Below are 17,898 nucleotides of genomic sequence, written 5' to 3' on the forward strand. Positions count from 1 at the left end.
CGGAGCCACGTCCGATCACCCGACCCGAGCGCGAACTCGAGCTCCGCACAGACCGCCCGGCCGACGGCGAGCAGGTAGAATCAGCAGGGCGCGCGATGGCGGGCGTCTTCTGGGGAGGCGGGAGGGCGGACGAGGTGGCCGACTTCGACGAGTACGATCCAACCCCCTACGACGGCGCTGTGGGCTCTGGGTACGGCTACGGGAGGAAGGGACACGGCGACGACGACGAGCAGAAGGCGTACCGGAAGCCGAAGCCGGCGTACGGGGACGACGATGAGCACCAGGCGTACCGGAAGCCCAAGCCATCCTACGACGGGGACGAGAGGCCCAGCTACGGCCGCAAGAAGAAAGTGAGTGTTGGCCCTTGGCCCTTAAAACTCATAGTATGGGCCGTCGCGGACTCTGTTTGTTCGGCGTCTCGATGGGCCGGCCTTTTATATTATTGGTCTAAACGTGGGATCGGGCTGGAGGCCTAGATTGATTTAGAAGAGTTCCCCCGTGGTAACCGTTTATATTTGAAAATAAATGGTAACCGTTTATTGATCTGCAGGGTGACGACGATGACTCCGATGACGACGAGAAGAGGAAGCCGCGCTACAAGAAGTACGGCGACGATGACGACTCCGACGACGACAAGAAGAAGCGATACGAGAAGAACAACCGCCGGCGCTACGATGACGATGATTAAGCCATGCGATAATCTCAGACCGATCGATGGGTATCATCCCTTTAATGCATCGAGGACTGGTCGTATTTAGTAAATGAGGTCGACAATCAGGCACCCTCATTTCGCTTTGCTTTTCTTTTTCAACTTTTCCGCTGTTCTGGCCACCCCAAACTTTTTTTAGTTAAATACACCAGCGGCCCTCGAATTTGTCATGAGGTGTCATTTAGGTCCACGAACTCGCAAAATCAAAATCTAGCACCCGGAACTTGTTAAGTTGTGCTACTTAGGTCCATAAATCTTCAAGGGGCATGAATATATGCAAAAAAACCCTTAATTTTTATCATCTTCTGTATCTACGTCCTCCTCGTCTCTTTCACCTCTCTCTCACCGCCGGCATCCTCGGGAGGAGGAGCGCGCGGGGGCTCTGGGCGCTGCCGCTCATTGCGCTGGCGGCGGCGCCCGGGGCTTTGAGCGCAGCCTACTCCTGCCCGCTGCGTCCTCGGCCGCCAGGAGCAGGTGCAGCTGCGCCCGGGAAGAAAGAGGGAGGAGCTGCCTGACCCCGGTGCAGATCATGGCGCGGTACAGCCCGAGCAGCTTCGGCGAGCTGCTGGAGCGGGAGCTGAACACGCGGCTGCAGCTGAGCCCCGACTCGGCGTCCATGGTCTCGTCGCTGTCGCCGCAGTCGTCCCCGGCGGCGGCGGCAAAGCTGGGGAGGTTCCTGCAGGCGGTGCGGGTGCTGTCGCCGAAGATCATGGTGGTGACGGAGCCCGAGGCGAACCACAACGCGGCGGCGTTCCTGGAGCGGTTCGTGGAGGCGCTCAACTACTACGCATCGCTGTTCGACTGCCTGGAGCACGCGGCTGGTGCTGGGGGAGGAGGTCCGCGGGGTGGTGGCGCGGGAGGGCGCGGAGCGGAAGGAGCGACACGAGCGGCTGGCGCAGTGGGCGCGGCGGATGGAGGCCGCCGAGATGGAGCGGGTCGGGATGAGCTTCGCCGGCATGATGGAGGCGAGGAAGCTGCTGCAGAGCCTCGGGTGGGGCCGCGGCACGTCCCGCCGCGCGCGCAACTCCGCAAGCCGCGGCCGCTCGCAGGTCCACCCGGCCACACCATCCAACACCGCCGCCGCGCGCAGCCCCGCGGGCCGCAGCCGCAGCCGCGGTCGAGCCCCCCCGTCACCTGCAGGTCCGCCAGCCGCGGCGCACAGCGCACGCGGCTGGGCCGCCTGAATCCGCGCTTCCAAGTCAACGGGCTGTAGAACCTCACTCAGCGCCGCCGCCCTAGGAGGAGGATGGAGGAGGGAGGACCAGGAGACGGCGAATCCGGCGGCGGCGGTCCTCCCCCGCAGCGGAGCTTGGCCGCCGGCGCCATGGAGCCGCCATGTTCACGAGCAAGAAGGGGCGGATCTCGGAGCTCGGGGCAGAGCTCAAGCAGGGGCGGCGCGGAGCAGGGGCCCGGCCGGAGGGTCTGGCGTGGCCGGAGGAGGAACAGCTCCCGCGCGCTCAGCTCCTGGCCGGGGAGGGAGGAGGGGTGTGCCGGGACGGAGGAGGATAGCCGCGCGTGAGAGGAGGAGGGGGCGCCGGCAGAGGGAGGAGCGGCGTGCAGGTCGGTGGCTCACTGGAGGCGGGCGCGCGACATGGAAGCCGGTGGCTCGCAGCCGCGAAGCAGCCCTACCTCCTCTCTCTATCTATCCCTCAAGGATGTGAAGGTAGAAGATAATAAAATTCATGGATTTTTTTTGCATATATTCATGCCATATGGTGACATCTCAAGGGGTATGGACTTAAGTGACACAACTTAACAAGTTCAGGGTGCCATATTTCGATTTTGCGAGTTCGTGGACCTCAATGACATCTCATGACAAGTTCGAGGGCCGCTGATGTATTTAACTCTCTTTTTTCGTGAGGGGAGGAGTATGCATCGATCCGACTTTTGTGCTTTCGATTCTTTTGGAATAAAAATTATAGTAATCTGATTTGCATTTACTTGGATCATGGCAAAGGGCGTCGAAATATAGCTGAAAATAGCACAACTATTCATCCATTACTCCTAGCAGCTATTGGAGAATATTATAGTTGCGTGTTGCATAGGAGATGCATTCTAGGGTGTACGTGCTGTGTGCGTGTGCTGTGGTAGGGATGTGTGCGTCATTGTAATCGTAAAGGAAAAGAAAAGGGCAAGAAAAGAAAACGCGTCATTGTAATGTGTGCTCCCCGTGGTAACTGGCGTACTGTACTGTATGCGTATTGGCAAGGCTTCCAAGGTACAAAAACTTGCAAGCAATTCAAGCCCCTGCTCATCTTTTGAGCTGGAAAGCATTGGTTGGCTATCTGATGTTATCAGTGCCAGTATATTGAGCTTCCCCGGCCCCCGCGTCGTCTCTCCAGGAGGCGACTGGGGAGGCTCCCCCGCCGCCCTTCACCGCCACCTCCCTCCCAGAGCTTCCCTCCACCTCGCCGCCGCAGGAGCAGGGCCCCGGAAGTCCGGGTGCCTGCTAGGAAGGTGGCGGCGGGGCTTTTTTGGCAGTAGGTATGCTCCTACTCGGGTGGAGGTTGCGGCGGCGCCGACCTTGGCTGCGGCGGCGATGGCGACCCAGGTCGGCAGATCCAGTGCCCTGGGGGCAGATCCAGCGCCTTCGGGGGTGGATCTACGGGATGCGGCTGCGGTGCGGCCTGTGCCGGCGGCGGCCGCGTGTGGCTCGTGTGGCTCGGTGGTGTTGCCCTGCTACTCGACCTTGCGGCAGCGACGACCTGCAGCAATGTGGGCGTGGTGAAGGCACTGGCCCGGCCGCGCGGAAGTACGGGCGCGGCGTTGTCGGCAGTCGGCGGCGGCACTATCCCCGGTGAGTCTTTGCGGCCTGAGCTTGGCGCGGGGCGGACGTGGCCTCAGACCGCGGCCGCGCCGGTGCCCCTGGGTGGTGACGCGGCCGGGCCCGCCGCGGACCTGCTCTCCCGATGGAGGTGGGGCGGCGTTGGACGTGTTGCGGCTGGGCGAGCGGAGGTGCAGTGGCAGCGCCGCCCCGGCTGGGTGGCCTTGGCTATGATCCAGGATTGCCGAACTGCGAGTGTGCAGGTTGGGGAGGAGAAACTCAGGGCGAAAGCCCTCACCGGAATGCCGGTGGACATGACGGCAGCGCCACTTGGCGTCGTTTCCCCGCTGGGGGCGTCACATCGGAGCTCCAACCCTCCTGCACGGGCTTCTCCGGGTGAAAATTCTGTCCAGTTTCTGGACGAGTGACGGCGGCGCCATCGGCGTCGTATTCTTCTTGGAGGCGTCATCTCTAGAGACCCATCTCAACCCTTGGAGTCTCTGGTTCAATAGTCAAGGGTGGCCGCAGCCAGTGGCGACAATTCATCGTTTGGCAAGCTCAACGGGTGTTGTTGAGCCCACGTGGTGGAGGTTTTCACGGCTTTGGTGGTGGTCGAAGGTCATCGCATGATCGTCGATTGTGGCTGCTTGCAGCGGACCTTGGCGGCTGACGTTGCTTGGCAACCGTCAGTGCAGCATGGGACTGCATCGGAGGACGACGTTTGCGGCATCGTCATCGTGGGACGACTTGGCTGGCGGCGGGTTGTTCAGCTTGGCTGGGCTATTCGGTGTGGTACATCGTCGGAAAATGGCGCTGGCGACTTCTTCGACTCCCTGACTTGGCAGCGGGGATTTTGAGCATGGGTGAAGCAAGGAAGTGAGGTCGACTTGCGGCAACGACTGCGGTTCGACAGTGATCCGTGGAGGCGGGGCAATTTCACCCACCACCTTGATGGCAATTTAAGAAACGGTTCCGTGATGTGGAGTCTGAGGTGGGCGTGTGAGGTCCCTGTGTGCGGTGTTCCCCTGAGGCGTTGAGAACGGGGTGGAGTCCAACGGCGGATGTAGCGAGGCCCCCGCATGTTGTGATATCACGGTGGCGATTGAGAGGCAGCCTATGAGAGGTTTGGATTCGGTGGTCTCATCCTATCAGGTGGTGTGTGGTGTTGCAGCGGCACCATGGCGGAGGGTCTCGCAGAGCGATGGTCTTCTTGGTGCGGTGCAGTCTGCTTCCATTGGATCCATTTCGACGTAGGGTTGCGTTCACAGGTTTCAACGATTACTTGGGCGGAATGTTGGTGGTAGTCGCGTCCATCGGGGTGTTTGTTGAGGTCCGTATCGATGTCCCAATCCAACTGGGCCGATAGGTCTTGCGGAGTTGCATGTGCGGCTCGCGTCGATGTCCCAATCCGACCGGCCGGAGCTGAGTTGTCGTTGGTGCGTGTTGATGTCCTTATTCATCCCGCTGTTTGTGTCTCTCTTTTTTTCCCTTTTTGTTGCCTGGTTATGATCTCGTAGGAACATAACTTTGTGTTTTTCTACTATATCAATAGAAATGTACTCGTCGAGTGGTGTTGTTCAAAAAAAAAAGTTATCAGTGCCATCTTCTCCGTGTAGTATCTCGCGTTCGTACACTTGTTTGGTCATTTCTCGTGCCAAGTTATCTTTGCACCTTTCGGTTTCATGCGGTGCTCGCATGGTCCTGACTAGTACGATGCTTCTTTGTTTTCTCCCCACCACCCGGTGGGGCAGCGAAGCTATCGGCTTAGATGCACACAATGAGTGTTTTGAAATGATGCACCTACCAATCAGTCAACCAACACAAACCGAACCCCAAAAGATGCTACAAGCGGTGAGCCTAGCCGCAATCCCTGAGATCTTTTAAAAACAGCTCAAGACACAGGTGGACAAGAAAATTATGGTTGAAAAAAATGCACAAATTAACACAGATAAGTTGTGAAAAGATATATAGTCTAGTGGTTATAAAAACATTAGTAGCAGCTCCGGTGCTAGGTTCTACTCCCCGTGGGAGCGAATATTCTAGATTTAGTGGTAGATGACGTTCCCGCCGACAGCGAGACGTTGATAACTTCGTCAATCTCGAGGATTTGTTGGCTCAGTCTTCGAAGATAACGGGGTAAGAGTTTGAGTATGTGTGTTTGTAGAAGTGAGTGCGCGTGCGTTGTGAGAGTATCTATAAGTTATAGTAATCTTAAAGAAAAAAACTCACTAGTGTGCCGTATCTTAGGCATTAGAATGTATCGTTCAGAATAAAAGTAGATATTTCACTAAGACTAACATCTTGAGCTAGGAAACAAACAGCAGAGTTGTTGTGATAAGACATATATTTCAGGAAGGTCATATTGTCTCAAGTACGATTCCATGAAAGAAAAAAAAGGATCACGGCGTCATGTCATTTGTCGCAATTAATCAAACATTAGCACAACTCACCGTCGTACACCCATTTTCTTATCCTCCAAAAGGAGATCTCGAGTCTCGACTCGACTCGACCGTGATGAGGCTGCTGATAGGCGTTAGCAACGAGGACCGCGTAGCAGGACGTGCTGCTTTTGGCTTACGCTGTGACGGTGGACACGGGTAGTGTGGCGTTCAGTGCTGATGTGACCGGTTGTTGGGTTGGATCCTGTGCTCCTCTGGCTATTCCAATTTATTATCTTATTATTTGGCCAATAAACAGGCTCTCCATGTTCACTCTCAAGGTATAGAAATTCTCACGTTAATCGGAGAAAAATAGAAAAATAAAAATTATCCACCACTGCCATTACAATAAAAATTAGCCTAAAATACTCCTGTGACTAATTAAAAATCACCCACCAATACCATTATGAAAAATTAAATATAAAATATCATTTAGCTATGTATCCGTTACAAATATAAACTATTAATAAAAACTAAAGCTAAAATAATCAATCAAAATGGAATGAAAATAAGAATAATTATCTGCATAATATTATTAAAGCTCAACAAATTAAATTATTATCATAGGTAGATCATAGTTTAATTATTTTAATTAACAATAAGATATAATTTACGATAATGAATAGGATGATGTACGGTAAAAAATAGTATAATTTTTAAATGAAGATATAATGATATATAAATTTTTAAATTTTCAATATTAGTCGCGTAAATGCGCAGACTCTACGCCTGATTATTATAACAAACCAAACCACACCGATCGCGGGTAGCCGGGAGAAAACATCACATCAGGGCTCTACTACCGCCCATGCTTATCGAGATCTTCTGGCAACGGGCATCCTTGCTCGTGACTCGCAAGAATTCAGAATTCTTGCCTTGGCATGCATGCTTTGCAGGAATAGGATGTGGTGGACCCAGGAATCACCGACGAATCTGCACCTTATGGGAATAAGAAATCTCCTAGTCCAATAATCATCAGTGTCATCTGGAGCTACCTTGCTTGAGGCTGTGTTTAGTTCTGTTTTCCAAAAATTTTGGAAACAGAATCTTGGCATTTAGAAGTACTAAATGAAATCTATTTATAAAAATTTTTACACGGGTGGGTTATAAATCTCGAGACGAATCTAACGAGCCTAATTAATTCATCATTAGAGATTATTTACTGTAGCACGACGTTATCCAATCATGACCTAATTAGGCTTAAAAGATTCGTCTCGAAATTACACCGGGGGTTATGGAATGAGTTTTGTCAGTTATCCACCCTTAAGATTTCTAATTAGTGGTCAAACATTCAAAATTACTGTAGCGTTGGAAATTTTAAAGGGGACTAAACTAATCCCTAAGAAACATACATGTGGCACGTAAAGAACGAAGTAGGCTCACGCGGGCCAGAGTGACCACAGAGCAGACGCGGGCGGGCACGAGGGAAATGCCCACCGCACGCGCATGCAATAATCGGGCACGCCGAAAGCGACCGCGGGGGCATCTATCATAGCATATGCTATTGCAATTTTTTCTTTCACAACTAGCAAGGTGCCCCGCGCAATTTGCGCGGGTATCTAGTTTTTTCTCTAAACTTTTAGATTTTTTTACATTAGAAAAGTTGAATGCAAATAGTTTTGTTTAGTTGTATCCTTGTGATTGTCTTGTTCTAATGATCATGGTCATTAGAATTTTGTGGTACATCTTTATTTTTTATTATATTTTGTGGTGTGTTTTTGGATTATAATTTAGAAAAATGAATGTTTTATATAGAAACACATCTTTTGGGTATTTACTGGAGTAACTAAATATTTATATATTTTATTTTGACATCAATATTACTTTTAAAAAATACTTGTGATGTACGATTTTTCTTGAATGTTCTAGTTATGGTGCATGATAAATAAATTACTCCAAAATTTGTAAAAGAAGATTTAGGTAAGTGGTTTAATCTAGATACCAATAAAAGTATAATATATTTTCTTTTCATTATCCTCCAATCACCCGTTGATATAGCCTCGTAATGCATGCTCTCATATTATCTTAGGTATACTTATCTTCATAATAATTCCAAGAACCTTTGCCCGCTATACTATGGTAACCGAAGATGCATCACTGATTGTGCACGCTATTACTTTTGAACACTACATTTGGCTTGCTATCAACGGGTGTGCATCTCAAACATCAATTTTCAAGTTGCTTTGTTCTACATCTCGCATCATCGCTCCATAATGGTTGTATCATCTATCGTGCCTTCTTCTCTTATAAATATTTTTAGCTCTCGGTCATCATCAAATGACAATATTACGTAGCAAAACACCACTATCTCAGTTTTTCTTCGTGTCGCTATTGATGATCGTCATGCTTTGGTAATAGAGACAATGCAATCCATGTTAGAGCAATCATCAACTTGGTGATAGGGCTAATATTATGTCGTGGCTATGATATGAATGCACCACCATGCAGTCATCGCTATGCTTCTAATTTTGTTAGGCTAGTTATCTATGTGTTTTTCATGTTTAGAGACTCTCATCCGCTCATCATTCTCCATATCAAAATCACTTCTTAGCAATTTTTCTATCTTCCAATTATGTAGAATATGCTACTATTCGGCTAAGGTTCTTCGTGGCTAACTCATCAATTTTTTCTTTTTTTAGTTAATATGGTGTCTTGGCGAATGTGATGGCTTCTTTTAACACTTTGTTTAAAATTCATATACAAATTAACTACTAAGTTTATTCATTGAAATTCTAAATTTAGCTATTTATTAATTAATTGAACATGAAATGTTTGAGAACTTGTAGTCCTGTATATAATTTAAATTTAGGATTTATTATTTGCATTTGACCTAAACTATTTATTTAGTGATTCTTAATCATATACAAACTAACTGCTAGTAGTAACTCTTTTATATCAAGTGCTAATGCTAATAATTCTAATTTTATTATTTTTAAAATTATGACTTTATATATTTAATAATTGTATCCAACATGAACTCTTTGATTAATTCCTAATTTCCTTATATTTTTCAAATTCCGAATTTATAGCCGCGGGTAGCTAGTTTTTTATTAAATTATTTTTATATTTTTACCTTAACAGAAAAGATGTATTTGCTATTTTATTTACCTATCTTTCTCCCTCGTTTAATATTACATGTACCTTTCTATGTATAGAAGTTTATATCAATCATTTATTTCTATACCACGTTTGCATATTTTAATACTTTAATATGCAAAATATCAATTTGAGAATCATATTTAATATTGGGTCATGTTGAATAGATGTTTGACCTCGATTTGTACCTTGCAATATTTTATTATTTTTTAGCAAAAAGATATCAAACCTAGTTGTTAGAATACCTAAGTAGCTTCTAGTAGACTTAAGTCTAGCTTATTGTGGAAGCAAATTAAAAATAATCATGGATAAAATATTTATAAAAAGGTTGGGCCTCTTTGCTGGCTTCGGTCAAAACATATTATTTTTTATTCATTTTCACTTGTCCATACAAAACTTATATACATGCTATATTACTATATATCTATATATTAGTTTTTATTCAGTGAAACCTATTGGTATTTACCCCATTTATGTAGATTTTTTTATTTATTTTTAGCCCATCTGACTGATTGCATAATTGGTCAACTTCATACTTTTGTCATCTCGGCGATGTATAGTTCCAGACATGTCTTCGCTGTTGTTTCTAACTCTTTTTCTTTTGACTTCCATTTCCTTGAGATATTTCGATTGATTTCTCCATCTTCCGTTTTTTTCTCTACACATTTGAAATCAATTAGTGTATTTCACGTCCGATGCACCTAACGGAGTAGTTTTCTGTTTAGTTCGACTCACTTGCTGAGTTTAGATTGTCTCTCTTGTTGTTTTTTTCTAAGCGAAGAGGAGAAACAACACCAACTGGATTAAATTATTTTGTTGTAGGCTATCAACTTAGGGCTAGTTTGGCAGGACTTCGGCTATGGCTGAAACGACTCCGGTTGTAGCTCCGTTGATGGAGCAACTTCTCTAATGGAGATGGAGCTTAGAAAATATTTGGTAAAACTACTTCTATTTTTTCATGAATACATGGAAGATGTTAAATATGCAAAGTGCTCCTAGCTTATGATTCGTTACAAATAAATTTTATTATTCTCCTACAATTTATAATATAATTTAATAATAATATAATTTTATATGAAGTAACATAGTAGTAATATAATAATAGAATAAGCCAAAAAATTATCTTTTCTTCTTTTTCCCCTCACTTTTGTCATTTTTCCTACCTTTCTTTTCTCTTCTCTCTTTTTCTAGTTTTTTATTCGATCTACTTTGCTCCTTCTTTATCCTTTCCCCACACAAGTTATGTACAGATTATGGAATATTAATATTTTAAAACATGGTATAAGTCAATACACTAATGGAAATATAGATTCTTATGCGAACTTTGTATTTGCTACGGGCTCTGTTTTGGTAATACGGACTTTGAGTAATTTAGAATATTGCATCTTCATTGAATTCAACATGAACTTTTCTAGTTAGTTTAGACCACGTTGTGTCTCCTTTAACACTATTACATTTGATAATAGATAAATAATTAATTATTATACTTAGAAAGGTTAATTTTTTCTTCATGTTAATGGAAATTAACGCTTTGCCTACGCATCAAGAATATCACACGTGTGTATGGTTCAGCGTGGCGCATGAAGGATATCGTGCTTTCGTCTTATTATAGATACGGGCTCAACCACATTGGTGCCTTGCTATTCGTAATGCGCGCTGCGAGCTTCTTGCTATTTGAATAGTTCAACATATAGTTTTGCACACTCCACCGCATCAGAGGACAAACCCGCTGAATGTCTAAGTTGAAACAATTTAATATGGTGCAGATCGATATATGTAGGGCGAATATTTGAACCACAATTTCATAGGCCCCAGTACTGGCATATGCAAGTCCTGCCACTTATTTTTGTCGAATTGCTAGTCAGGCTGATCAGTTTCTGCACGCATAGCAAATAAAACAAATTAGGTTGTGTTTAGATGCTGAAAAAATTTAGACGAAATTCATTGTATCAATTTTCAACCGAAAGTAGAAGGACTAAACATGATCTAATTATAAAATTAATTACACAGATGGACGGGAAATCGTGAGACAAATCTATTAAGCCTAATTAATCCATCATTAGAGGTTGTTTACTGTAGCACAATATTATCTAATCATAGTCCAATTAGACTTAAAAGATTCATCTCACAATTACACTCGGGGTTATGGAATGAGTTTTATTAGTTATACACATTTAATACTTCTAATTAGTGGTCAAAAATTCGAAATTACTGCAGGTCCTAATTTTTTTGGAATCTAAACATAGCCTTAGGATGGAAGCTGCAGCACTCAAATCGAGCTCCTCATCCGCGGGATCGAGTTGTTTCCTGCCTAACGAAGTTCTCATGACTCAATTTAATTACTTCTTGTCCAAATTGATTTTTCTTATTTGCGGATTGCGGCCTAGCCAACCGTCCAACCCTATCGAGATCTTGTCCTTTATTGGATTGAACTTCTTTTCATCAATAATTATGTTGCTAATTCTTGGATTTATTAGCTTGCATCTATCTAGACCGGGTGTCTCATTATCTAAAATTGAGCTTACATCTATTTAATAATGTGAGTGACGTAGAGGACAGGATGCATGGGGTGCTGTACGTGTGTGATTAAGGAAGAGAAACATAGAATCCATATCCATGTTATCGTATTCGGCATGAACTATTTGGTCATGTCCTAATTTTTTTAAATCCGAAAATAGCTATTTTTTAATTGTATTTGATATGGACTCTTGAGTTGATCTAGACCGTTAGATCTTCATAAAATCTAACGGTGCAAATTTTCTCTTTTTTAGATTAACGTGGGAATTTCTAGACTCTCTCGGCGAACGTGGTGGCTTCTTTCGACTTCTTTTAACCTTCTTTTATTAATATAATAGATACTCCCTCCATCCTCAAGAATGGAGGGAGTATATGCGATTACAATTTTTTTGACAATATATGCTATTTCAATTAATCGTAGTATGTAGCTACGCATCTTCTTCTTCTTCCGTCCCAGCCGGTGGCCCTTGCCACCGTCCCGCCCGCCCACCAACCCTCGCCTCCGGCCTACCGTCTACCCACCCTTCCCAACCTTCTTCTCGCTCCCACTGTCGGCCACCACTCATCGGATATCTAACCCCGTACGGTCGGCGGCGCTTCCTCCCACCTCGCCTCGCCTTTGCCGTCGGCAGAACCGCCATTACCACAGGCCGCCGCCGCCCTCCTTCTTTTTAGGTCCAGTGGCCATTGAAGCCTTAGAAACCTGAAACCCTAAGCACCGCCGTCTATGGCTGGGCAAAATACCCGAAACCCGAAGCCCGAACCCGAAAAACCCGAGCCCGAACCCGAAAAATCCGAACCCGAAAAACCCGAACCCCAATTCGGGTTCTAACCCACGGTACTCGAAATTATTACGGGTAGTTCGGGTATTGGGCTACGGTACCCGAATTACCCGAACTACCCGAAATCAGCCCAACCCAAATATGTTTACAGATTTGAGCCCAGCCCACAAGGCATGTTAACCCTAATCTAACACCCAGCCCCACGCCACGCACCCACCACCCCTCCCCCAACCCCAACCCCAGCCGCCACTGCCACCGCCCAGTCTACCCACCGCGCCATTGCCACCCCAATCCCCAGCACTGCCCGCTGCCAATCCGCCACCGCGCCACCGCCGCCGCGCCAGGGCCTTCCCGGCGCCCACGCTGCGGGCCGTCCTAGCGCCCACGCCCACGCCGCCACGGGCTGTCTCGGCGGCACCAGAACCTTCCTCCTCGGGGAGCGTCGAGTTTCGGCCGTCGGAGTCTCGGAGATGACCCCCGGCGAGGCGTGGCACCTCCGGTCGTGCCTCGCCGGCGACCTCGGCCGCGTTCGCGCGCTCCTCTCCCCCCAAGGCGGCGAGGCCCTTCTCCTCTCCGCTTTCTCCTCCAACAGGGCGCCACACCGCCGCGTCCGGTCGTGCCTCGCCGGCGAGCTCGGCCGCGTCCGCGCGCTCCTCTCCCCCCAAGGCGGCGAGGCCTCTTCTCCTCTCCGCCTTCTCCTCCAACAGGGCACCACACCGCCGCCGCCAGTGCCTCAGCCCGGCGGCACTGCTATCAGGCCATCAAGAGCAATTCGGGTAAACCCGAACCCGAACCCGAAATGTCGGGTACCCGAAATGTCGGGTACCCGAAATGTCGGGTTTTGATTTTTGTTAGCAAATTTCGGGTTCCAGTTTCCAAAACCCGAATTTTCAAAAACCCGAAAAATCTGACCCGAAATTTTCGGGTAACCCGAACGCCCAGCCATACCGCCGTCTTGACCACCACCTCGGCCGCCGGTGACCTTGCTTGCGGCCGTTCCCCTACCTCTCGCCAGCAGCCGCTCCAGCCCCTCTCCTCTACCCGCTCCACCTCTCACCCTCGTCGTCGCACACGAAAGCACAACATCGCACGCAGTAACATACATGCACGGTGAATAGAATTTCCGCGGCGAGCCAGAGCCTGGAGCATCACGCCAGGCGCGCGGTCGCCATCACGGGTGATAAGCACGCGTGATCAGCAGACAAGCCGGGATGTGTTGCCGAGCCGGGGGTTGAATGCGCCGCATGGATAGCTCTATCTTGTTCTCTAGGATTGAAGGGTACACATGGAGAACACAGTGTTCACGGTTGATTTCTTTGCGTTCTATCAGTCGATCGCCCGAGTCTCGAGATCGATTTCTTTCTTTCTTTTAAAAAGGGAGAGCTTGGTCTACCTGCCTTCGATGCTCACGTCCTAGGGTAGCATCCTAGCATGGCCTAAGCCTAGTCTCAATAGGAGTTTCATGAAAAATTTTATGATATTAAATACCATCACTTTTGCTGACATGGTAAGGAGAGAAGGCTAGAGTTTCATGAGATGTGAGGAGAGTTTCATCACCATGAAATTCATCTGGCACAGTTACCTAGTGTAACGGTGTTCATGAAACTCCCACTGAGACCGTCCTAACTGATATGGTGGTATGGCTCATTCTCTGTAACTGCCTGCGTGTGCTTTGAGGCCAGCAGAACCAGACAATGTTCGTAAACGTGGGTGAAAGGTTTGAACCTAAATGGGAGTGTCCTCTAAATCCTTTTCTAAGTCAGAACATCAGTTGTACAATCTAGGAAAGCCTTGTTCAGTAGTACGCGGATACTTCATCCATCACGAAAGAATGCAACTCCCACTTTCCCAGGAGTTAAACGATTTCAAATTTAACTAAATATATATAAAAGAATATTATTTGATCATAAGATTAATCATGTTATTAGTGCTTTCAAAAAAAGAATATTAATATTTGTTACAAAATAAGTATCATAAGAGTAATCATGTTAGTAATGTTTATAAAATTTGATCAAACTTAAAATTATTTAACGTTTCAAAAAGCGAAAGTTGCATTGTTTTGAAAGCGAAGGAAGTAGCACTTTTATCTTAATCGTTTTTTTAGGGTCAAAGTGAGGGGAGAGAATCGTTTTTTTGATATTTGAGTCCTGAAACACATGCAACTGAAGAGCTGAAGTTGCTGAAGCTGTTTGTTAGCACTCTGGCCTGAAAGAAAGAAAAAAATGATCCACCCTCTTTTTCACTGTTTGCGCTTGGTACGTGCATATATGTCACGGGGCCTTTATTCCCAAAAATTTTCATCTCGAAATTTGTGTCTTTCTCTTTGTACACATACATGGAGCACTAAATGTAATTAAACAACAAAATTAATTACACAGTTTAGATGTATACGACGAGACGAATCTTTTGAACCTAATTAGTGCATGATTAGCCATAAATACTATAGTAACCCACATGTGCTAATGATACGGTCAAAGGCTTCAAAAGATTCGTCTCGCGGTTTTCAAGTGAATTCTGAAATTAGTTTTTTAATTAGTATCCGAAAAACCCTCCCGAGACATCTGGTTGACGTGACACCCAAAAAAAATTTCCTTTGGGAACTAAAGGGCCGCTCAGTGATTGCCTAGGTGAAGGTGCTGCCCATCCACCAGTGCGAGGTGGAAAAGAAATAGACAAAAGTTCCGCGCAAAAGAGGAGACCCCCTCAATAAAAACGAATCGACACGCGAACCACGACGTGAAAGCGACCGCTCAAAACGATTTCTCCAGCCGCCCGGTAAAGCCAGTCCTTTCCATCCCTCGTTATCTTGATCTCTCTCTCTCTTCACCCTTCACTCATCAGGCAGGGCAGGGCGCTGCGGCACACCCTCTCGCTCGCCTCTCCCGGGGAGCCTCTCGCCTCTCCCAGCCCCGAGCTTTCCCCTGCATTCCTCGCCACATCGACGCAGGCGCCAAAAATAAACGCCACGCCGCGGCCACTACGTGGCGAGGGGGCTCCGCGCGTCGCCCCACCTCCTCTAGCTAGCTATAGCCATAGCCTCCCCCGCTACGTCGATGGAGGTTGCCGAGGCGGCCGCGCCGGCGCCCGACGAGGGCGCGCTGGACGAGCGCGGCGCGGCGCTGCATCTCCCCAGGCTGCTGGCCGGCGTCGTCTCCGGCGCCCTCACCGGCATCTTCGCTCTCGGTACTACTCGCGCTTCTCCACCTGCTCTGCTTCTTCCTTCTCTCTCGCGCACCAGCGTCTCGCTCCGTGCTCTGTTGGTTGCCCTCCCTGTCCTGAGGTCGGTGTGTCCCTTTTGTTTCCGGCGCGCGGCGTGTACGTGAAGCTGGAGCCTTGACCGGAGCCGTCACCGGCGCCGTCGCGGGGAGAGCTTCGGACAGCGGCGTCCTCCGGGGAGCCGGGCTGGGGGCGTTCGCCGGAGCTGTCCTCTCCATCGAGGTTCTTGAGGCTTCGCGAGCTTACTGGTGCTCCGACCGGCTGGGCTCGCACGGTGCATCCTCCATGGTCAGTAGTATCATCAGACTTGTTCCGCGCCCCTGTCCGTGCTCTGACATTTACTATTTGTTTTTCAGTTCCCCATGATGCATCTGCGTAGACTTTGAGCTTGGATAATGCTTTTCCTAATAACACGCGCGCGCCACGCTTTGCCAATTGAAAACTAATCGATTTAAATTATGATGCTTGCTTCCGCGTCAGGTGGAACCATGTCGGTGTTAGGTGTGAACGATATCATCTAGTACAGTACAGTATCTGCTAAAAAAGTGACGTCATCTTGTCCATGTGAGACAGTGACTGTTACTTTATTGCTTGGTTTCACTTGCACTTATGCAACCCAGAAAAGATTTCACTTACACAATTGCTAGGTCGTTTGATCCTAAACGTGATTTTACAATGGTAACAGTTTGGGGTATTTGTCTAGACGTGCTCTCATGAAAATTTATGGTTTGCTGTGCAGGCTGATTTCATTGAGCAGCTCATTCAGGCCCGGTTTGTGCAAGAGCAATTAACATCTTCAAGATATACATCATCTCGCTGGCAGGTCAGTAGTCTGTAGCTCATTATTCACAGTGTTCTAGTGACATTTCTGTCTATGCTTCCTTTGAGTCAGTACATCTTTGTGTTGTTATAGAAATTGAATGCTAATGCTGCACAGAGAAATTTGAGACCCAGTTAATCGGTTGATTATGTGTTTCTACTTTCTACTAAGTTTTAGATATTTTCATTGACAGGTCAGCATATCAGATTTTGGTCATGATGACCTGTATGACATCTTTGGAGACATTTCATCTAAAGGGCTCTCACTAGAGTCATTGAAGAAACTACCACATTATGTGGTCACTGACCAAATGCGGGACTCCTTCGGGGAAATCTTGTCTTGCCCTATCTGCCTACAGGTAGGATTTATGGAAGCGTAAAAAATCATCTAAGAAACCTTGTTGCACAGTACACACTTTATTTTGGGTTAAAAGCAGTAGGTATAGGAGCAAACAAACAATACTAAAAGTAAATTCCTCTCATACATTGTGTTCTTGCTCCTTCATATAAATCTAGCATTGTTTAATCTTAAAAACATGAGGCCAACCATTGTGATCATTAATGTTTGGTATCTGCTATAGCTGTTTTTCCCTAATGATTTTCTTTAGCATCCTCAAAGAATTATGAAGTTTATGTTGTTTCGCCTAAGAACAAATATTAGACTTATCTGCACTCATTCAGTACAAGGTGAGCGCATAGACTACCATTTTTTTTCTGGGACTCACAGTTGACTGTAAAATCAACGAGTTTCCGAACCATTTTCTTCGAAATAATTTCTGGGCATTATTCAACCAGAAAAATGGGCTCATCTTGACCCTGATAGTGAGATCATGACTGCGATAATGAGATAATCAATGCACGGTACGAGTGATACACTGATAGGAACTGTACTCAGATGCAACAACCTCAATGGGGCAACTGCAATTAGCAACGCTCGTACCAAAATTTGTTTGCTACTAAATGCAATGTGGCTGGCATCTGCTTTGCGCAGTTTTTCTTCCCATCAACGCCGACCTAATTGCGTCCTTCTTGCAGGACCTTGTAGCCGGTGAGACAGCGAGGAGGTTGCCCACTTGCTCTCACACTTTCCACCAGCCTTGCGTGGACAAATGGCTCATCGATCATGGCTCATGCCCCGTGTGCAGGCAAGAGATGTAAGATAGGTAACCTGCTTAGATGAAGGAATTAGCTGGGTGAACTGATGAAATGAAATGTTACTTCATATAGAGATAATCCTGCATACGGTGATGTAAATTACTAGTAGAATTCTGCCTGTTTTACTACCAGTGAAAGCTTCCATGTACATCTGACAGTCTGACTCTGTTTCCATGTGAAATGAAATAAGATCGGGGGTCAACCAACTGCCGAAAGGCCAGCTGGAACCGTTTAGTACCCGCCATTCCACAGAATCAGTATGTAGCCCATGTGCTTTGAGTACTCTCGGCCCAATAGAGATATTGGACTTTTGTCCTACCAAAATTTGCAGCTTATAAGCGGAAGTTTAATTATCATGAATTATAAATAAACGCTCTTAGGCGCGCCTAACACTTAAGTTAA

At 46.9% G+C, this 17,898-nt stretch overlaps 3 protein-coding genes across 3 annotated transcripts; 2 read left to right on the forward strand and 1 right to left on the reverse strand.

Annotated features, from left to right (window-relative positions):
* The first annotated feature begins 95 nt into the window (after positions 1-95).
* On the forward strand, positions 96-688 carry LOC120656210 (uncharacterized protein At5g39570-like). The gene is made up of 2 exons (XM_039934248.1): positions 96-350; positions 551-688. The coding sequence occupies exons 1-2, from the start codon at positions 96-98 to the stop codon at positions 686-688; spliced, it is 393 nt and encodes a 130-aa protein (XP_039790182.1).
* Positions 689-12,488: 11,800 nt separating this feature from the next.
* Positions 12,489-13,478, reverse strand: LOC120656217 (acanthoscurrin-2-like). The gene is made up of 2 exons (XM_039934258.1): positions 13,459-13,478; positions 12,489-13,053 (listed from the first exon to the last, which is right to left on the reverse strand). Exons 1-2 carry the CDS (start codon positions 13,476-13,478, stop codon positions 12,489-12,491), a joined length of 585 nt encoding a protein of 194 aa, XP_039790192.1.
* A 1,620-nt stretch (positions 13,479-15,098) lies between these two features.
* Positions 15,099-17,750, forward strand: LOC120641469 (NEP1-interacting protein-like 2). The gene is made up of 5 exons (XM_039917626.1): positions 15,099-15,489; positions 15,632-15,810; positions 16,262-16,345; positions 16,536-16,700; positions 17,377-17,750. The coding sequence occupies exons 1-5, from the start codon at positions 15,360-15,362 to the stop codon at positions 17,497-17,499; spliced, it is 681 nt and encodes a 226-aa protein (XP_039773560.1). The 5' UTR covers positions 15,099-15,359; the 3' UTR covers positions 17,500-17,750.
* Positions 17,751-17,898: the final 148 nt, after the last annotated feature.

Source organism: Panicum virgatum, chromosome 1K (assembly GCF_016808335.1).
Source record: "Panicum virgatum strain AP13 chromosome 1K, P.virgatum_v5, whole genome shotgun sequence".
Taxonomy (NCBI): Eukaryota; Viridiplantae; Streptophyta; class Magnoliopsida; order Poales; family Poaceae; genus Panicum; species Panicum virgatum.